This window comes from Rattus norvegicus, chromosome 20, assembly GCF_021556685.1.
Source record: "Rattus norvegicus strain SHRSP/BbbUtx chromosome 20, alternate assembly SHRSP_T2T, whole genome shotgun sequence".
NCBI lineage: Eukaryota > Metazoa > Chordata > Mammalia > Rodentia > Muridae > Rattus > Rattus norvegicus.
In genome coordinates, this window is record NC_141553.1 from 5,792,142 (window position 1) to 5,812,642 (window position 20,501).

At 52.1% G+C, this 20,501-nt stretch overlaps 1 protein-coding gene across 3 annotated transcripts; it reads left to right on the forward strand.

Moving 5' to 3' along the window:
- The first annotated feature begins 608 nt into the window (after nt 1-608).
- Kifc1 (kinesin family member C1) lies at nt 609-20,462 on the forward strand. 3 transcript variants are annotated; one of them, XM_087597051.1, is made up of 12 exons: nt 609-775; nt 1,624-1,721; nt 10,247-10,384; nt 10,471-10,555; nt 10,925-10,978; nt 11,442-11,492; nt 11,677-12,074; nt 12,780-13,559; nt 14,192-14,482; nt 14,581-14,654; nt 14,776-14,851; nt 20,261-20,462. In XM_087597051.1, the coding sequence occupies exons 3-12, from the start codon at nt 10,259-10,261 to the stop codon at nt 20,303-20,305; spliced, it is 1,980 nt and encodes a 659-aa protein (XP_087453177.1). In that variant the 5' UTR covers nt 609-775; nt 1,624-1,721; nt 10,247-10,258; the 3' UTR covers nt 20,306-20,462.
- Nucleotides 20,463-20,501: the final 39 nt, after the last annotated feature.

Sequence of the window (20,501 nt, forward strand, 5' to 3'; positions counted from 1 at the left end):
AGGGCGTCAGATCCTATTACAGATGGTTGTGAGCCACCATGTGGTTGCTGGGAATTGAACTCAGGACCTCTGGAAGAGCAGTCAGCGCTCTTAACCGCTGAGCCACCTCTCCAGCCATGACCTCCACCTTTTTCTTTTTCTTTACTTTTTTCTTCTTTGAGGACAGGTCGGAGCCATCATCAGCTTCCACTTTTCGGTCCTGAGAAACCCACTTCGGTGGAGTAGTTTCCAGGCCACAGGATTGGCGAGGAGGAGTGCAGGTTCAGCAGCAGCCGCTAGGTGGCGCCCGTTCCGCCCTGACCCTGCGCAGGCGCCTTTGCACGTTGCCTCCCGCACGCACGCGCTCTTCTGACGCAACCAGAGGCCTCAGGAAGCAGAGCGGAAGTGCAGGGAGCTCCGCGCAGAGAAGGAGGAGAGGGAGACGAGAGGAAGAGCGGATCCGGAAGTAGGATCCAAGGAGTCTGGTTCTCTTGCTTGGTCTGACGACAAGAGTCCCGACTCAGAGGGCGTGGTCCCGGAGGCGGAGGGCACTGTGATTGGCTCGCGGCCGCGGCGCCGGCGCGGATTGGCTTCTGCGGATTGAGCGGCGAGTTTACAGCGCGACGGTTGAAATTCAAAAGTGGCGGGTGTGGCGGGTGGTCTGGCTCCTGGGCCGTCTGGCTCGGGTGTTGCGTGGCGCGAGCCCATGAGAGGACGCGGGTCTCGGGACACCGGCACCCAGTCTGCTGCCTTTGCATCCCGTCCTGTGCGGACCACCGTGGACATGCAGGCACAGGTGAGTGTGGCGGAGACGGCCTCTCGCGGCGAGCGGAGGACACAGCCCGCCCGCCCGCCCCGGGTCCCGCGTCCTGGGGACAGGTCGGGACAACCCGGCCTGCAAGGGGAGAGTCGCATCGCCTCGTGCCCTGGACGCCAGCGGCCGGGCCAGTGCAGGCGACACACACAGAGCGAGGGCCCCTGGGATGTTCGCAGCGACGCTGGTCCACCATCCCTGTCGTGCAGGCGCGACAATCCCGCGTCTCTTGACCTCCCTCCAGCACTTCCCATTTCGAATTCTCCAGCGGATTCGACATGTCTGTGCTTCTCAGTTCTTACAGATTGCCTTGTGGGGGAAGCGAGGGTTCGGAGAGGCCTTGTCGCTTGTCCGCAAAGCACATTCCTGCTGATGCCCTGTTGTGTTGCCTTCTCCTTGCGGCTGGATCTGAATAGGGACAGTCTACCCTCATCTATCTCTTTCTTTTGTCCATTTGGACTTGTTGACTAGCTTATGGATGCGCTGCTCCACCACAACCATCTGAGGTGTATGTGTACGGCAGTTAATGGACTGATCTCTCTAGTGTCAGGGAAGACCGGCCTCCATTCTTTGTTTACTAGTACTTCAGTCCAGACTGGCTCACAGTCGGTATTCAGCTTGAAGAGACTTTCTGGTGTATTCAACAGCCAAAACGGAGAGCATTGCATTGTGACAGGTGACAGAAAAAAATAGTTAAAGTTTTCTCAGATTTGTTCATGCAGTATTTGCGGAGCCTCTTCTATCCCTGTACTGTTGCATTTAAGTAAGAGACAGGAGTCTGACACCCCTGGGGAGGCAGAAATAAATACAATTTGTATCTCTTTTGGAAGGCAGTGAAGGACTGTAAGGGTTGATCCAGGTGGAAGAGGAAGAAAGCTAGGAGGAGAAGTAACATTGACCAAGGTGTGGAGAGTCCTAACGAGAAGAGGTGGGTGGTACAGTGTTAGGCAAGCATCCAAGAATCCCCTGGATCAATAATCCCCTGAACCAAAAGCAACAAACCTTTTTGAGGTCAGCTGTGCAGGGGCTGAGACAAGGGTTTTGAGGTTCAAGCCAGTGATAAATTGTTTCAAAAAAAATGAGGAAAACAAATAAACCCAAAGAAACAATATAAAGTTGATATAGTAACTTGAAGCTGGTAGTGTGCTTAAAAGAATAGCAGGATGGGTTGGGGATTTAGCTCAGTGGTAGAGCACTTGCCTAGCAAACGCAAGGCCCTGGGTTCGGTCCCCAGATCTGAAAAAAAAAGAACAAAAAAAAAAAAAAAGAATAGCAGGTGGGTGGGGGTGTGGAGGGGTGATGGTGGTGGTTTTCTCTGGGTGGTGTAACCCTGGCTGTCCTAGAACTCACTCGGTAGATCAGGCTGTCCTAGAACTCAGATCTACCTGCCTCTATCTCCCAAGTGTTGGGAGATAGCAGTTTTGATGGAATGGTTGAAGTGAAATTTGTTGAGATAAATTGAACCCAGTGGTTCTCACCCTTCCTGATGCCTGTGAACCTTTTTTTTTTTTTTTTTTTTTTCCGGAGCTGGGGACCGAACCCAGGGCCTTGCGCGCCTGTGAACCTTTAATACAAGTTCCTCATGTTGTGGTGACCCCAAACCATAAAAGTATTTTTGTTGCTACTTCATAACTGTAGTTTTGCCACTGTTATGAGTCTAAATATCTGATATGCAGATTTGATAGTCGACCCTGTGAAAAGGTCATTTGATCCTCGCATAGGAGTCCTGACCCCAGAGGTTGAGAACCGCTGCCCTAGATACTGTTTTTGAGAAGTTTTGCTGCAGAAGGCAGTAGCTGCCAGGGAGCACTGTCAAGGGAGGAGTTTTTGAGGTTAGAGGAAATTGTAGTATGTGTGAGCTGACTGAGGTGGGACTGGCGTGGTGCGCAGGGAGGGTTGAATGTGTATCCACTTGTACTGAATGTTAAGTGCATCTGAGAGATGGGGCCATTGTGTCTACCTTTCTGGCAGGGAGAGAAGTATTTATACTGGTTAGAGTTGTCCAGAACAAGCACGAAAAACACAAAGGGTAGTACTTTTCAATTACTCAGCAATAAAGTTGGCTGTTTTCATTTTGGTTTTTGAAACAGGGTCTTCTTACCAAGTCACTCTGGCTAGTCTAGAACTGGCTGGAACAGGTGCCTCCCGAGTGTTGGGATCACCACTCCTGGCTCTGTTGTTGTTGACTTCTTTTTAGGAAAACATATGAGAGCCAATTTAGTGAACATTTTTTTTTTTTAACATGGCTGTCAAGGTGTGACTCTTTTGACATTGTGGTGTAACGTTCTCCACAAACACAACCTGCCTCATTCTTCTCTTAGCCTGGCATGCAGATGGCTGTGGTAGCTAAGGAATTGGTTACTTTTAGAGATGCTGCACGTCCTTGTCCTGTTCTGTTCTGTCCCTGACGCCACCCATCAATGTAGCTCAGACCGACCTGGAATTTTATGTAGCTATGGCTGGCTGGCTAGGACAGCATCTTTTAATGCTTTGCACAGAAAGTCAGTTGAGTATAAAATTTAAAGTGCACACTGGCTGAGGGAGACCAAACAGTGGGCGGGCGCTTGTGCGTGTTCCTTGCCACACAGTTCAAGTAGAGGTAAAGCTATCAGCTCGTGAATCTCAGGATTTGCAACCAAAGCTATTTATTTACTCTGAGTGTGTGCGTGAGCACGCACACATATGTGGTGGCATACTTAAAAATCAGAGGAAACTTTCTGGAGCCGTGAGTCCTGGGTGTTACACTTAAGCCCTAACCCCTGAACTACCTTGCTGGCTTCCCTAGGCCATCTCCAAGCCCTTTTTCCTATCTCCAATTTTAGTTAAACAGCCTTGCTGGGTTGCCTAGGCCAGCCTTGAGCTTGGAATCTTCCTCCGCACCCTCCAGTAGCTGGGATTACAGCCAGCTGCCATCCTGTCTCACAAGGATCGTCCCTGAAGCTGGACCAAAGGCACTTAGTTCCTTAGGCTTTGCAATATGTGCAGGGGACCAGGCGTGGTGGCCTATGTCTTCAGTCCAGCACTGGGGAGGCAGAGGCAGGTGGGTCTCCATGCATTTGAGGCTAGGATAGTCTACAGTGTGAGTCCAGGACAGCCAGGGCACAGAGAAACGCTGTCTCAATGCGACCTCCCCACCGCAGTAATACGTGCAGGGGTACATGAACACTGAATGCTAAGGCTTCTCCGAGTGCATCCTTGCAGGACCGCGCCTTGAGCCTGTGTCTCATTACATGCTGTAGTTCTACTTCTCCTGGGTTTACTACCAGGTGAGTTTACCAGTTGTGCCCGCTCTCTCGCTGACACATGGGATAGTTGATCCTATGGACAGTCTCCAGTCTTCATTACAGCTTCTCCAAATTCCTGCCTTATTCATTAAAATCAACAGTTTTGTCCTCAGAGACACTTTTGTACCAAAAGTGCAGTTGGTGAGAGGGCGCGGATGAATGGCCCTGCTCCAGGCTGAGGGGCTTGGCCTCTGGGTATACTTGTTGCCCATCTGGTTGGCTCCCCCAGTCAGCCGGCGTGCAGGCAGTTTGGGTTTGGGATGAGCCTACAGACTTTGGCAGTGGGTGGTTAATACATAGTCTCAGCTCCCCGGATAGCCTTCAGATTTCGGTTCAACAACCAGCCTCTCTCCAGAGCTATGGCTTAAACTAACCCAGCCCCTCCTGTGAACTAGGAGGTATCCTCACATCAGCTCAGGCCTTCTTAGCTCCTGCCTCCCACCGTCCTCTGTGGCTCCTCCTGACCCCTGACACCAGCCAGTTCCTACTTTATCCCAGCACTGGCTTCAGGAGACCTTTCCTCAGCTCCACTGCGCTCAGTTTCCTCGGGCAGGGGACACACAGTGTGGTGTCCTGGGGCACAAACACTGCCTTTGCATCCAGTCACTCATTCCAGTGAGTTAGATTCTGTCCCAGGTACTGAAAATGATCAAGGTGTTTATATTCTTGAGGAAGTAGATAGTTTTCTATAGTTTAGTTCGTTTGCAGATCTCCAGGTTGGTAGTTACCCTAAGCTCTGAGAAGTCAAGGACTTGGTGTTCATCACTGTTCACCATTCAAATGCTCACCACACAGGACCTTGCTGGATAAACGATGCAGCCTCTGCATAGGACATCACTCATCTTTTCTCTTTGCCTATCTCATTTTCAAATGCTCACACTTGGCCACCAACCCTCACAAGGTCGTGCTATAACCCAGCCAGGCCAGCCTCAAATGTGTGATCCTACTGTCTCAGTTCCTGGGTGTGGGACTGGAGTGTGCTGCTTCCTGTGGCTCACAGTTCAGTTCTTCACATCAACCATGTTGTAACTCAGACCTCAGTGCTCCCCTCCTCATTACAGCCCACAGCCAGCACAGTCTCTTTCCTCTAGTCTGCTCTCTCTTCCCGGTCTGCTGGGTCCCATGTGTTGATCTGAATAGACACTGCTGTTTGTTGCCCGTGAGTCCCTTTTTGCTATACCAGAATGCTTGTCTGTGAGCCACACTTATGAAGCCAACGGTTATCCTCCACATTGCTACGGAAAGTACCTTAAAGGGCTGGCGAGCGCTTGGGCATTTGCTGCCAAGCTGGAGAACCTGACCTGGATCCCCGGAACATGGTGACCAATAAGGGGGGTCTGACAGCTAACAACCTCTTGGCGTCCACTGGTCCTGCATGTATGTGCATGACGAACAGATCTGACCTTAGAACATTTCACCTTGTGATGTGCCTTCCCTCATGTGGAGAATTAGTTAAAAATGGTGCCCGGAGATGAAGCATTTAGAACGGCACTCTGTAATCAGCCTGCTTCTCCCAACAAATGTCCCTCTCTTCTACTTAAGGTCCTACCTTTAACTAGAAGGGCCTGTTGGCTTTGTACCTGTACTGTTGGCTGGTTTCTGTGTTCCAGGAATAATGTTTCTAGCCCTGAAGGCAGCTGCAGCACAGCCTCCGTCCAGCTTCTCCCGGAGGCAGTTCCCTCTCCTGTCCTGACTCGTGTGTGTGTGCTCCATCTGTGTGTGTGTGCTCCATCTGTGTGTGTGTGCTCCATCTGTGTGTGTGTGCTCCATCTGTGTGTGTGTGCTCCATCTGTGTGTGTGTGCTCCATCTGTGTGTGTGTGCTCATCTGTGTGTGTGTGCTCCATCTGTGTGTGTGTGCTCCATCTGTGTGTGTGCTCCATCTGTGTGTGTGCTCCATCTGTGTGTGTGTGCTCCATCTGTGTGTGTGTGTGCTCCATCTGTGTGTGTGTGCTCCATCTGTGTGTGTGCTCCATCTGTGTGTGTGTGCTCCATCTGTGTGTGTGTGTGCTCCATCTGTGTGTGTGTGCTCATCTGTGTGTGTGTGTGCTCATCTGTGTGTGTGTGCTCCATCTGTGTGTGTGTGCTCCATCTGTGTGTGTGCTCCATCTGTGTGTGTGTGCTCCATCTGTGTGTGTGTGCTCCATCTGTGTGTGTGCTCCATCTGTGTGTGTGTGCTCATCTGTGTGTGTGCTCCATCTGTGTGTGTGTGTGCTCCATCTGTGTGTGTGTGCTCCATCTGTGTGTGTGTGCTCCATCTGTGTGTGTGTGCTCATCTGTGTGTGTGCTCCATCTGTGTGTGTGCTCCATCTGTGTGTGTGTGCTCCATCTGTGTGTGTGTGCTCCATCTGTGTGTGTGCTCCATCTGTGTGTGTGTGTGCTCCATCTGTGTGTGTGTGCTCCATCTGTGTGTGTGTGCTCATCTGTGTGTGTGTGCTCCATCTGTGTGTGTGTGTGCTCCATCTGTGTGTGTGTGTGCTCCATCTGTGTGTGTGTGTGCTCCATCTGTGTGTGTGTGTGCTCCATCTGTGTGTGTGTGCTCCATCTGTGTGTGTGTGCTCATCTGTGTGTGTGTGCTCCATCTGTGTGTGTGTGCTCCATCTGTGTGTGTGTGTGCTCCATCTGTGTGTGTGTGCTCCATCTGTGTGTGTGCTCCATCTGTGTGTGTGTGTGTGCTCCATCTGTGTGTGTGTGCTCCATCTGTGTGTGTGTGCTCATCTGTGTGTGTGTGTGTGCTCCATCTGTGTGTGTGTGCTCCATCTGTGTGTGTGCTCCATCTGTGTGTGTGCTCCATCTGTGTGTGTGTGCTCCATCTGTGTGTGTGTGCTCCATCTGTGTGTGTGTGCTCCATCTGTGTGTGTGTGCTCATCTGTGTGTGTGTGCTCCATCTGTGTGTGTGTGCTCCATCTGTGTGTGTGTGCTCCATCTGTGTGTGTGTGCTCCATCTGTGTGTGTGTGCTCATCTGTGTGTGTGCTCCATCTGTGTGTGTGCTCCATCTGTGTGTGTGTGCTCCATCTGTGTGTGTGTGCTCCATCTGTGTGTGTGTGCTCCATCTGTGTGTGTGCTCCATCTGTGTGTGTGTGCTCATCTGTGTGTGTGTGCTCCATCTGTGTGTGTGTGTGCTCCATCTGTGTGTGTGTGCTCCATCTGTGTGTGTGTGTGCTCATCTGTGTGTGTGTGCTCCATCTGTGTGTGTGTGCTCCATCTGTGTGTGTGCTCCATCTGTGTGTGTGTGCTCCATCTGTGTGTGTGCTCCATCTGTGTGTGTGTGCTCCATCTGTGTGTGTGTGCTCCATCTGTGTGTGTGTGCTCCATCTGTGTGTGTGTGCTCATCTGTGTGTGTGTGCTCCATCTGTGTGTGTGTGCTCCATCTGTGTGTGTGTGTGCTCCATCTGTGTGTGTGTGTGCTCCATCTGTGTGTGTGTGTGCTCCATCTGTATGTGTGTGTGCTCCATGTGTGTGTGTGCTCCATCTGTGTGTGTGTGCTCCATCTGTGTGTGTGTGCTCCATCTGTGTGTGTGTGCTCCATCTGTGTGTGTGTGCTCATCTGTGTGTGTGCTCCATGTGTGTGTGTGCTCCATCTGTGTGTGTGTGCTCCATCTGTGTGTGTGCTCATCTGTGTGTGTGTGCTCCATCTGTGTGTGTGTGTGCTCCATCTGTGTGTGTGTGCTCCATCTGTGTGTGTGTGTGTGTGCTCCATCTGTGTGTGTGTGCTCCATCTGTGTGTGTGTGCTCCATCTGTGTGTGTGTGTGCTCCATCTGTGTGTGTGTGCTCCATCTGTGTGTGTGTGCTCCATCTGTGTGTGTGCTCCATCTGTGTGTGTGCTCCATCTGTGTGTGTGTGCTCCATCTGTGTGTGTGTGCTCCATCTGTGTGTGTGCTCCATCTGTGTGTGTGTGCTCCATCTGTGTGTGTGTGTGCTCCATCTGTGTGTGTGCTCCATCTGTGTGTGTGTGCTCCATCTGTGTGTGTGTGTGCTCCATCTGTGTGTGTGTGTGCTCCATCTGTGTGTGTGTGTGCTCCATCTGTGTGTGTGTGTGCTCCATCTGTGTGTGTGCTCCATCTGTGTGTGTGTGCTCCATCTGTGTGTGTGCTCATCTGTGTGTGCTCCATCTGTGTGTGTGTGCTCCATCTGTGTGTGTGTGCTCCATCTGTGTGTGTGTGCTCCATCTGTGTGTGTGTGTGCTCCATCTGTGTGTGTGTGTGCTCCATCTGTGTGTGTGTGTGCTCCATCTGTGTGTGTGCTCCATCTGTGTGTGTGTGCTCCATCTGTGTGTGTGTGCTCCATCTGTGTGTGTGTGTGCTCCATCTGTGTGTGTGTGCGCTCCATCTGTGTGTGTGCTCCATCTGTGTGTGTGCTCCATCTGTGTGTGTGTGTGTGCTCCATCTGTGTGTGTGTGCTCCATCTGTGTGTGTGTGTGCTCCATCTGTGTGTGTGCTCCATCTGTGTGTGTGTGCTCATCTGTGTGTGTGTGCTCCATCTGTGTGTGTGTGCTCCATCTGTGTGTGTGTGCTCCATCTGTGTGTATGTGTGCTCCATCTGTGTGTGTGCTCCATCTGTGTGTGTGTGTGCTCCATCTGTGTGTGTGTGTGCTCCATCTGTGTGTGTGCTCCATCTGTGTGTGTGCTCCATCTGTGTGTGTGCTCCATCTGTGTGTGTGTGTGCTCCATCTGTGTGTGTGTGCTCCATCTGTGTGTGTGTGCTCCATCTGTGTGTGTGCTCCATCTGTGTGTGTGTGCTCATCTGTGTGTGTGTGCTCCATCTGTGTGTGTGTGTGCTCCATCTGTGTGTGTGTGTGCTCCATCTGTGTGTATGTGTGCTCCATCTGTGTGTGTGCTCCATCTGTGTGTGTGTGTGCTCCATCTGTGTGTGTGTGTGCTCCATCTGTGTGTGTGTGTGCTCCATCTGTGTGTGTGCTCCATCTGTGTGTGTGCTCCATCTGTGTGTGTGTGTGCTCCATCTGTGTGTGTGTGTGCTCCATCTGTGTGTGTGTGCTCCATCTGTGTGTGTGTGTGCTCCATCTGTGTGTGTGTGTGCTCCATCTGTGTGTGTGTGCTCCATCTGTGTGTGTGTGCTCATCTGTGTGTGTGTGCTCCATCTGTGTGTGTGTGCTCCATCTGTGTGTGTGTGTGCTCCATCTGTGTGTGTGTGCTCCAGCTGTGTGTGTGCTCCAGCTGTGTGTGTGTGTGCTCCAGCTGTGTTTGTGTGCTCCATCTGTGTGTGTGTGTGCTCCATCTGTGTGTGTGTGTGCTCCATCTGTGTGTGTGTGCTCCATCTGTGTGTGTGTGCTCCATCTGTGTGTGCTCCATCTGTGTGTGTGCTCCAGCTGTGTGTGTGTGTGTGTGTGCTCCATCTGTGTGTGTGCTCCAGCTGTGTGTGCTCCATCTGTGTGTGTGCTCCATCTGTGTGTGTGCTCCATCTGTGTGTGTGCTCCATCTGTGTGTGTGCTCCATCTGTGTGTGTGTGCTCCATCTGTGTGTGTGCTCCATCTGTGTGTGTGTGCTCATCTGTGTGTGTGTGCTCCATCTGTGTGTGTGTGCTCCATCTGTGTGTGTGTGCTCCATCTGTGTGTGTGTGTGCTCATCTGTGTGTGTGCTCCATCTGTGTGTGTGTGCTCCATCTGTGTGTGTGCTCCATCTGTGTGTGTGCTCCATCTGTGTGTGTGTGCTCCATCTGTGTGTGTGTGCTCCATCTGTGTGTGTGCTCCATCTGTGTGTGTGTGTGCTCCATCTGTGTGTGTGTGCTCCATCTGTGTATGCTGTTCATCTGTGCCATCCTTTGGCACAAGATACTCAGTTAATGTTTGCTGAGAGTCAACCTTGAGAATTAAAGTCTAAGGGAGCTCAGAAAAGGGTGTTTGTGGGCTTTTGTGTTTGTTCCTCAGCCAGCAGGGTGTGGTGGTGCACACCTTTAATCCGGGTGCTCGGGGCAGAGGCAGACAGATCTATGTGAAAGTGAGGCCAGGCTGGTCTACAGAACAAGTTCCAGGACAGCCAGGGCTGCACAGAGAAATCGGGAGGGGGGGAGGGAGGGAGGGAGGGAGGGAGGGAGGGAGGGAGGGAGGGAGGGGGAGGGAGAGAGAGAGGGAGGGAGGGAGGGAGGGAGAGAGAGAGAGAGACAGAGAGAGACAGAGAGAGACAGAGAGAAAGAGAGTCTTTTACCCCCGCAGAGGGCCCCTTTGATGGAAGTGAAGAGGAACTTGGAGCTGAGCACAACCCTGGTCAAGTCCTCCTCCCGGCTGCCCCTACCAGGAAGCAGGCTCAAGAGGGGTCCTGACCAGATGGAGGATGGCCTGGAGCCTGCAAAGGTAAGACAAGTTAGGAGAGCAGAGAGGAAGAAAACGAGGAGGGGTAAAGACAGGTCACTGTGGAACCTCATCCTTTCTCTCCCTAGAAACGAACACGAGGCATGGGCACAGTGACCAAAGTTGACACATCCCGCCCGAGAGGGCCACCCCTCAGCGCAGTGTCCACTGCAGGTGGGCTGTGGGGTGGGCTGTGGGGGTGAGGGGACCAAGGGTGTGGAAATGTACTGCTCTCCTACTCTTTCTTTGCTATTTTATCTGCTTCTTTTTTTTAAAATGATTTATTTATGTATATGAGTGCCCTGTAGCTGTCTTCAGACACACCAGAAGAGGGCATCAGATCCCATTACAGATGGTTGTGAGCCACCATGTGGTTGCTGGGATTTGAACTCAGGACCTCTGGAAGAGCAGTCAGTGCTCTAACCGCTGAGCCATCTCTCCAGCCCCAGAGAGAGTCAAATATTTCCAAGCTTTTAACGTACACATGCATCTGTACTTGCCACCTAAGTGCTGTGCCGTCTCCCCCTTTTCACCCTTGGACAGCTCAGAAAGGCCCTAGGAAGACCGGACCTCGAGGGTGCTCTGCTGTCGGTCCAGGTAATGGTGCTCAAGCCAGGGCTACTCAGGGGTCTGGGTCTATGTAAGGGGAGTGGTGGCAAGGGGCTCTGGTCCTACATGTCTTCTAGGGAGGGCACACCCTCCCCAGTGGGGATCACACCCGGGACTAGTGCACGTTAGGAAACACAGCCTATGAGTTTGTTCTACAGTTTTATTATTTTTTCATTTTACTGTGTGTGTGTGTGCATGTGTGTGCGTGCGTGTGTGCACATACACGGAGGGAGGCATTGAATCCTGGAGCTAGAGTTGCGGGTGCGTGCGAGTCTCCTGGCAAGGAGAGGGAAGAACCCAAGCTGAGGTCGAGTGCTCTCACCTGCTCAGCCATCTTTGTGGGTTTGATGGTGTTTCACTGTGGCTCATTGGCCTCCCTAGTGCTGGAGTGCAGGTGCCTTCCATGTCCTATGTGTCCAGCCGTAACGCCATGTCCATTCTAACTCTCTAGTGCTGAGGAACCAGAAGCCAGCTCCCGCTGCTCCTGCCCAGAAGCCAGGCAGTAGGTGACATATAAACAGTGGGTAAGAGGCTGGGAGGGAGAGGAGGTGGGGAGTGCCCCGAAAACGCCATCTTCCTGTCGGGAGAGGTAAGAGGGTAGCTGTGGCCCGAGGTGTGGAGACCTGAAGGGCAGAAGGCTCAGAGTGCTGACCTCTGTTTGCCCCTTGTGTGCCCGCCCGTGTTAGCATCCACTGCTCCTGCGGTGGCAGGAAAGAAACCTGGCAAGCGTCCTGCCTGGGACTTGAAGGGCCAGTTGTGTGACCTCCATGAAGAGTTGAAACAGTATCGGGAGAAGACTCAGACACTGGACCGTGAGAACCAGGGGCTCCGAGAGCAACTCAGAGAGGTTCAGGAGCAGGCCACGACCCTGGGGACAGAGCGGAACACCCTGGAGGAGGAGCTGGCCAGTGTACGCAGGCGAGCTGAGCAGAGCCAGCAGAAGCTGGAGACTCTGGGTGCCCGAGTCTTGGAGCTGGAGGAATGTCTGGGTACCAAGGAAAGGCTGGTTCAGGAGCTTCAGACAGAGCGGCTGCAATTGCAGGAGGAACGCAGTACACTGAGCACCCAGCTGGAGGAGCGGGAGGTAAGGCCGGACTCACAGCTGTCCGCTCCCTCGCAGAGGCAGTGCCTCTCCTCAGGCCCCCTTGAAGCCTTAGGAGGCCTTGCCTCTCAGCAGGACGTCTGCTCTCGTTCCTCTGAGCAGCTCCTCACACGGCCTGCTCTCCCCCCTATGTTTCTCCCTCTTCCCATGCGTGGGAGCCTGGGAGCCCAGGTAGATGGCACGGCTGTCTCTCAGGGATGACGTCCCACGTGCAGCCTTACCTTGGCTCAGTCCTGTGACTGGTGTTGCTCTTCCCGGATGTTCCCGTCCCATTCCTCTTCCCAGGGCTGGGGTTTTCTCTTCTTTTTCTCTCTTTGGCAGCAGGGCCTGGGGATTGCTGAAGCTCTCTGTTGTAGCTACGCTAGCCAGCAGCTACGCTAGCCCCTCAGCTCTGGGATCCCATGTGCACACAGCCCCTCAGCTCTGGGGTCTGCTGTGCACACAGCTCTACCCATCTTTTTCTTCTTTAGACATTGGTGCTAGGAATTTTAACCCAGGTCCTCCTGCTTTTACATCGTGTTCTTCTTCACTGGGCGGGCGATCTCCAACGTCTCTGGGACTCCCCACTCCTATTTTCTTACCTCTTTCTTTACCAGACCGTGAAGTCCATAGGGTAGAGACCCACCCCATCCTGGCATAGGCCTTGCTCTGTCTGCATCCCAACCTCTGTCTCTCTGTTCTGGGCAGAGGGAGTTTCAGGCCTCAGAAGCAGCTCTGTCAAGCAGCCGAGCAGAGGTGCTGTGTCTTCGGCAGAAGACTGCAGCCCAGGTGACCTTACTGGCCGAGCAGGGAGACCGGCTCTATGGGCTAGAGATGGAGCGCCGTCGACTCCACAACCAGCTGCAGGAACTGAAGGGCAACATCCGGGTCTTCTGCCGGGTGCGCCCTGTCCTTGAGGGGGAGTCCACTCCATCTCCTGGCTTCCTCGTATTCCCTCCTGGCCCTGCTGGACCCTCTGACCCCCCAACTCGCCTTTGCCTCTCTCGGTCTGATGACCGGCGCTCCACCCTGACAAGGGCACCAGCAGCTGCTACCCGCCATGACTTCTCCTTTGATCGGGTGTTCCCACCAGGAAGCAAGCAGGAGGAGGTGTTTGAGGAGATCTCCATGCTTGTCCAGTCAGCACTGGATGGCTACCCTGTGTGCATCTTTGCCTATGGACAGACAGGCAGCGGCAAGACCTTCACCATGGAGGGCGGGCCTCGGGGAGACCCCCAGTTGGAGGGGCTGATCCCCCGGGCCATGCGGCATCTGTTCTCTGTGGCCCAGGAGATGAGTGGCCAGGGCTGGACTTACAGTTTTGTGGCCAGTTACGTAGAGATCTACAATGAGACCGTCCGAGACCTGCTAGCTACAGGGACCCGCAAGGGACAAGGGGGCGACTGTGAGATTCGTCGGGCAGGCCCAGGGAGTGAGGAACTTACTGTCACCAATGCACGATATGTCCCTGTTTCCTGTGAGAAAGAGGCAAGTAGGGACTAGAGAAGGGGTGGGCAGAGTGGGGTGGAGGATGGGCTGTGAGGGGAAGAGGCCATCTCTTCAGGCTGAGGGTAGGCTGCAAGGAGGTTTGCTTTGATAAGGCCCAGGAGTGAGGGGGCTGCCACATCCTTCCAGGTGAGTCTCCCCACTCTTCCTGCCGCTTACATTGCTAGGTTCACCCTAGCCAGGGTGGTTACCTGACAGTCCCCATCTCAGGGCTGCATGATCGCTGCTTCTCTGGGGGCCTCATGTGAGGCCACGTGAGTTGTCCTTTCATTCTTTCTGAGCGCATTGCACTGTGGCTCTGGCTGCCTTAGAACTTGAGGCGGTCCTGCCTCGGCCTCAGCCACCACACCTGGCCTGATTTTATTTTGAGACATGGCCTCAAAAAACCCTTGAGATATTCTCTCCATCGCGAGTTGTTTTTGAACTTTGAGTTCTTCTCCTTCAGCCTCCCAAGTAGCTTGCATTATATGCCGTGTGTTAAGACCGAGTGTGGGTTCTCCGGTCACAAGTGCACACACTCATCTGCTGATCTGTGGTTTTGTTCCAAGAGGGCAAAGGCACACTTCGCCAGCATGTCCTAGCTTCTGACCACCCGCCTATACCCTCATCCCTAGGTGGAGGCTCTGCTCCATTTGGCCCAGCAGAATCGGGCTGTGGCCCGCACTGCCCAGAATGAGAGATCATCACGCAGCCACAGTGTGTTCCAGCTACAGATCTCTGGAGAGCATGCTGCCCGGGGCCTGCAGTGTGGTGCTCCCCTCAACCTGGTGGACCTGGCTGGGAGTGAGCGGCTTGACCCTGGCTTAACCCTAGGCCCTGGAGAGCGGGATCGTCTTCGGGAAACACAAGCCATTAACAGCAGTCTGTCTACACTGGGACTGGTCATAATGGCCCTGAGCAATAAGGTTCGAGTGGATGTGTGGGCAGAAGGTGAGGGGCCACGGCATGAGCTGTGAGAACCCTCTCAGGTCCTAACTGCCTGTGCCTAACCTTAACCCTCCAGGAGTCCCACGTGCCTTACCGAAACAGCAAGCTTACCTACCTGCTGCAGAACTCTCTGGGTGGCAGTGCCAAGATGTGAGTAGAAGGGAGGGATGGAAAGGACTGGAACTGCAGTCTGAAGAGGAGGAGGAGAGCTGGGTGTGGTTTCAGCCTCGGCAGGCCACTGATGGGGGCTTGGACCCTTCCCTTTCCACAGGCTCATGTTCGTGAACATTTCTCCTCTGGAAGAGAATGTCTCCGAGTCTCTGAATTCACTCCGCTTTGCTTCCAAGGTACGGCGACTATCCTGCTGCCTTAGTTTTCTACTCTCATGACAAGACACTGACCAAGGAACTTAAAGTTTATTGGGGGCTTACAGTTTCAGAGGGTTGGAGTCCATGCCTCTCTTGGCAGTGGGACGAGGCAGCAGGCAGTGGCAAGGCTGGAGCGGTCGCTGCAGCTCACATCTGGAGACCCAACATGAGGCAGGCAGAGAGCCTGGGAGAGACGTCAGAGCCCCTCTCTAGTTCCCGCAGACACATACACTGCTCTGACAAGGCCACACCTCCTCGTCCTCTCCAAACAGTCTCCAGTCCTCTCCCCAGCGGGGCCTAAGCATCCAGTACTGAGCTGTGGGGCCACACTCCGTCGTGACTCCTGGCTGCTTACAGGCATCTCCGCCAGGACTCACTCGTGTGTTTTAAGCTAGGGCACGTCTATCCAGAAAGGATTTAAACTTGCTAGGCATCCTGGGTTCTGCCCACCTGATTCCATTTTTAACTGCTGGCATTTGAATTAATATTTTTAGAAGAAATAACCAGAGTCAGGACTATTGCAAGAACAAGCCCTGTCCACGTTCTGAGGCCTCTCCTACCTGTATCTGTACTGCTGTCCCTTGGTGCTTTGCTCTTCAGAATGGCCCCCGGGTTACTGCCAGTACACTGGGACTGCACGTTGCTTTTAGCTCTATGTAGGACTCCAGTATTCTCCAGTCCCCGCCACTGGGCTGGTGCATTCCCACCTTGTTATAATTGCAACCACATCTCCGGTGACACCTTTATTTTCCAGTTCCATCTGTCCAGAGAGACGCTCCTTGGGATGGGGTTGCCAGAACAAAGGGCATGTCCTATATAGACACGGAAGTCCCCAGTCTCACCAGGGGCAGGACAGCACCCATGACCTCAGCTGTCGGCGGGTTAGCGGGCCTCCGTTTCATTACTGTCTGCCTTGATGGGCAATGTTCTCCTGTTTTCCCCTTTTCCTGAGGGTAGAAGAACTCTTAGAGTTCTGATCATGACTGCACCTGCCTTCTACCAGGCAGAGTGGTCACAGCATGTCAACACATGTACCATGCTGCCTGGAAAGTTACTTGGCCTCTTTATCACCTATCAGGGCTTTAGCCAGGTCCTTGTCATAGTAAGCATGAGCTACTGAGCCCACGTTAGCCATGTATGGTGACACACACTTTTTGTCTCAGTACTTAGTAGGCTGAGGCAAGCTGATGTCTGTGAGTTTAAGGCCAGCCTGGTCTACAGAGTGAGTTCAGGACAGCCAGAGCGATGTAGATTCTGTCTCAAAAAGGGAATGGGGGGCAGCTTTAAGGTGCTTTACAGGTTCAGGGGGCTGGAGAGATGGCTCAGAGGTTAAGAGCACTGTCTGCCCTTCCAGAGGTCCTGAGTTCAAATCCCAGCAACCACATGGTGGCTCACAGCCATCTGTATTGAGATCTGATACCCTCTTCTGGTTTGCAGGCATACACGCAGGCAGAAAGCTGTATGATGTATACATAATAAATATTTAAAAAAAAAAAAGTGTTTTACAGGTTCAACAGATAGCTCAGTGGTTAAGAACACTTGCTGCTCTTGCAGAGGACCTGAGTGTAGTTCCCAGCACCCAACATCCATCCCTAACTCTAGTTCCAGGGACTGCTACATCCTCTGCGGGCACCAGGCATTGTGGCGCAGGCAAAACCCTCCTAAACATAAATACGTGAATCTTAAAATTTAAAAAAAAAAATATTTTTGCGTGTAGGTTAGAGGATAACTTGTAGGATTGTAGGACTTATTTCTCCCATTGTCGACCCTAGAGACCAAGATCAAACTTAGCTTGTCATGTCATCAGACTTGGTGGCAAGCACCCTTACCAGCTGAGCTATTTTGCTGCCCCCAGCCCTAATATCTTATATGTTAATGTCGGCCCATTATGGGGCAGGAGGGGTGTTAAGTCAGCTTCTCATGTCACTTGTTCTGTAAGTGTAACTTTGCTTTTTTTAAGATGAATTTACTTTTATTTTATGTGTCTTATATGTCTGTCTGAAGGTGCCAGATCCCCTAGAATCAGAGCCACAGACACTTGTGAGCTGCAGTGTGGTTGCTGGGAATTGAACCCATGACCTCTGGAAGAGCAGCCAGTGCTCTTAACCACTGAGCCATCTCTCCAGCTCCTAAATGTGACTTTTATTCTCCTGTTGTCTCCCAGGCTCACCTCCTCTGTCTGCTAACCTGGTTCAGGTCCTGGAAGCTTCCAGCCTCCATTCAGTCTGATCTAGGCCTAGAGTGTTTTCAGCCTCTGAGACTTAATACTCAATAAGTTCACCCTTTCTAGTTCTTTCTGAGCTCAAATTCTCCCAGGTGACTGATTCAAACTGGCTTCTCTCAGCTTCCTGAATTGGCTCTGCGTGGCCTCATACTAACTCGGGCAGTCTGTTCTAATCTTCTGGCTTCTCATTCTCCGGCTCGTCTGTCTTACCTGTGTTTAGTTTGTTCTCTCTTCAACCTGTCTCTGTCAACTGCCCTGGTAAAGCTGCCTGTCCCCAGTTCTCTCTGCACTGCCCCTCCTAAGTACCTTCCTCCTCTCTCTTCCTTCTCCTGAGTTGGGCAGATCCTATTCCGTCAAATCTTTCTCTGATTCGTCACTTTGTCTGCTACTCAATTAGACATCACTTTCAAACATGGCGGCTTCCCTGTACAAACTCACTCTACCTTCACTGTTTGGGATTAACGGTGTGTGTGAGGGTGTGTGGATTCCAGCCAGGGTGGTTAAAGGTGTGAGCTAAGGCTGAGACACAACTAGAAACAGACTCTCCAGTAAATGACAGTCTCTGGGTTCACAGAGTCATCAAGTACCCGCAACACTGACCCTCCACCCCCACCTCCCTGTGCTGGGTCATAGACAGCGCCACTCTGCTGTCAGTTCTCGAGGTGTCCACTGCAGTCTCCCTCGGCTGCCTCAGGGCGTATCTGTGAGGTTTGTCTAGTGTGGGCATTCGTCTCTCACTTGGAGGAAGACGGGTCTGTTTGCTAGGAATCCTTGTCTGCTGTAAGGTGTGGTGGGGTCTCTCCTCTCCCCATGTGTGCGGAGGGCCTCTCCTGTCCGCGTGTAGGCGGGTGGGATTTACTGGAAGTGGAATGGCTGTCCTGTTGATACTCCACATTCAGACTCCAGCTGCGCCCTCCCCTGCCTCGGGTTTGCTGTTTGTAGTTGGAGATTTGGTGTGGTTGGACAGGCAGTTTTGGTTCAGACCCTTGGCCTATTTAGTAGCTGGGGCAGCTGGTGCTCCTGGTGCATTGTATGTCTAGTTCCACATTTATTATTCACTTAACTTTCTTTCTTTCTTTCTTTCTTTCTTTCTTTCTTTCTTTCTTTCTTTCTTTCTTTCTTTCTTTCTTTCTTTTCTTTGGTTAAAGATGTCCCAGCGCCCTGTGTGTGCTCAGCAAGTGCTCTACCCTTGAGCCACCTCCTCCACCGCCATCTCACCTCTCTTTTTTTTGAGATGGGGTCTCAGGTAGCCCAGGCTAGCCTGGAACTCACCTTCCCGCTTGTCTGTTTAGTGCTGGGACCTAGATCTGTGTCTGGGCTCCTGGATTCTCAACAGTGACTTTATGAGACAGTAATTCTGGATCCATTATTTTGTTAAAGGGCTGTAGAATGGTGATTTTTAATCAGTATCATTACTCATGGCTTCTCCCTTACGGAGTAAAAGCATACCTCCGGGGTACTGCTGTGGGTCAGTCTGTGAGCACTGCAAAGCAGAGGCATGAGGTTGCGTGGGTGTCAGTTATAATTGCTAAAATGTGGTAATGAATTACCTGAACTATTGAAGAAATGGCACCAACTAGACTTGTTCACTGTCAGGTTAGCGCACAACCTCAGGTGGTCAAGGGCACATTGTAAAGGACGCTGAAACTGACCTGTGTGTGGTGAGGTGAACATCCTGTGTAGGAAAATGTGCTTGAGAGTTCTTTTGTGCACTCTGTGTGTCTGGTGTCTAAGGAGCTGCATTGCCAGGCCCTGGAGTTACAGATGGCTCTGAGCTGCGTGTAGTTGGTTCCAAGGTCCTTTGGAATTCAGCTGTGCTCTTAATCTCTGAACCTTTTCTCCAGCCCCAAGGTGATGGATGGGTTCATTTATTTATTAATATTTAGCTGGGTGTGATGGCACATGCCCTTAATCCCAGCACCCAGGAGGCAGAGACAGACAGATCTCTGAGTTTGAGGCTACCCTGATTGTATTCCAGGACAGCCAGGGCTATACAGAGAAATCCTGTTTCAAAAAAAACTTGTATGTGAAGGTTTTGCCTGTGGAGGTGTTTATCACACTTGTTCTTGGTATCGAGGAGGTTAGGAAAGGGCAGTGGGTTCCCTGGAACTGTAGCGGATGGCTGTGAGCCACCATATAGGTGCTAACAACTGAACGCAGGTCCTCTGTAGGAGCCGGTGCTTCTAAACACTTGAGTCATCTCTGCCTCAAGATGCTGAACCCTTTATAGGTTTTCATTTTTGAGTTCCTGTCCTGAGTGACTCCATGTGTGCCCTTAGGCTTCTATGTGGAGGTGGGCGCTACAGATGCTTACATCCTGACCTCTGACATCTCCACCTCCCCTTCCTGATCCTCACAGCAGCGCTCCGTCTTGGTCGGCATGAGCTCCTTCAAGTTAGCTCCTGCCTGGTCTGCTTAGGCTGGGCAAGCGCTCTCCCACTAAATAATAACCCCAGCGCTCGTGTGTCCTTTGGTCTGAACCTAGTAGTCTGTTTCCAATTCTCTTCTGTGATATTTTTTTCTCAGGAGCCCTAGTTCTCAAAGGAGTTCAATGTCCTGATAGGTTTTGTAGGAGGGCTTTGGGGTGTCTAGTCCAGGGCGTTGCTGAAAATGGAGACCTCTCTGCTGCTGTAATCCTCGTGTAGGTGTCTTCAGTTAGCTTTCTAATCCTGTGATTAAAACACCATGATCAAAAGCAACGTGGAGTAGAAAGGGTTAGTCCGTTGTCAGGATGTCAGGTCGTTACTTCTGTAGGCCATAATGGAGTTGCTGCTCCTCATCGCTTCCTCAGCCACCTAATAACACACTTCATTAGGGACCCACCTGTTCATGGGTGGCACTGGCCCTCGAGAGGGTAGGGTCTGCCAACATCAATCACTAATTAAGAAGAGGCCCTGTGGCTTGGTCCCTCTTCTCGAGCAAGGAGTAGCCTGTGTCATGCTGACATATGACCAGCAGGCATATCTCTATCATCTTTTCAGACTGCTGGTCTCCTCCAGGTTAGTGGACACAGCACCACTGTCCCTCCAGGGGGTCAGGCCGAGCCTGCTGCCGTAGTCCTTATTTCAGGGAGTCAGACGGTGGGCCCAGCATTGGGGCAGAATGGGAGACTTCGGATTGTAAGCAGTGATCTCGTGTAACCCTATTCACTGGTCCATCCACAGGTGAACCAGTGCGTGATCGGCACTGCTCAGGCTAATAAGAAATGAAGATGGATGCAGAGCCTGGCTCCTGTGCAAGCGGGTGTGCGTGTCTGTTTTGTGTATATGTATAACACGGGGGTGGGGCGGGGCTGAGACATGATTTTATTGGGTGGACAACATTATGTACCCAACTATCAAATAAAGAAAATTTGGTGTAGGTTAATTTTTTTCTTAATCTTAGATTTAAAAAATTGTGTGTGTA

Coding starts and splice junctions, on each gene's coding strand:
- Kifc1 (XM_087597051.1), top strand. CDS start 10,259: ATGGAAGTGAAGAGGAACTTGGAGCTGAGCACAACCCTGGTCAAGTCC. Junction 10,979..11,441: donor GTGCTCTGCTGTCGGTCCAG/GTAATGGTGCTC, acceptor CTAACTCTCTAG/TGCTGAGGAACCAGAAGCCA. Junction 13,560..14,191: donor CTGTTTCCTGTGAGAAAGAG/GCAAGTAGGGAC, acceptor CCTCATCCCTAG/GTGGAGGCTCTGCTCCATTT.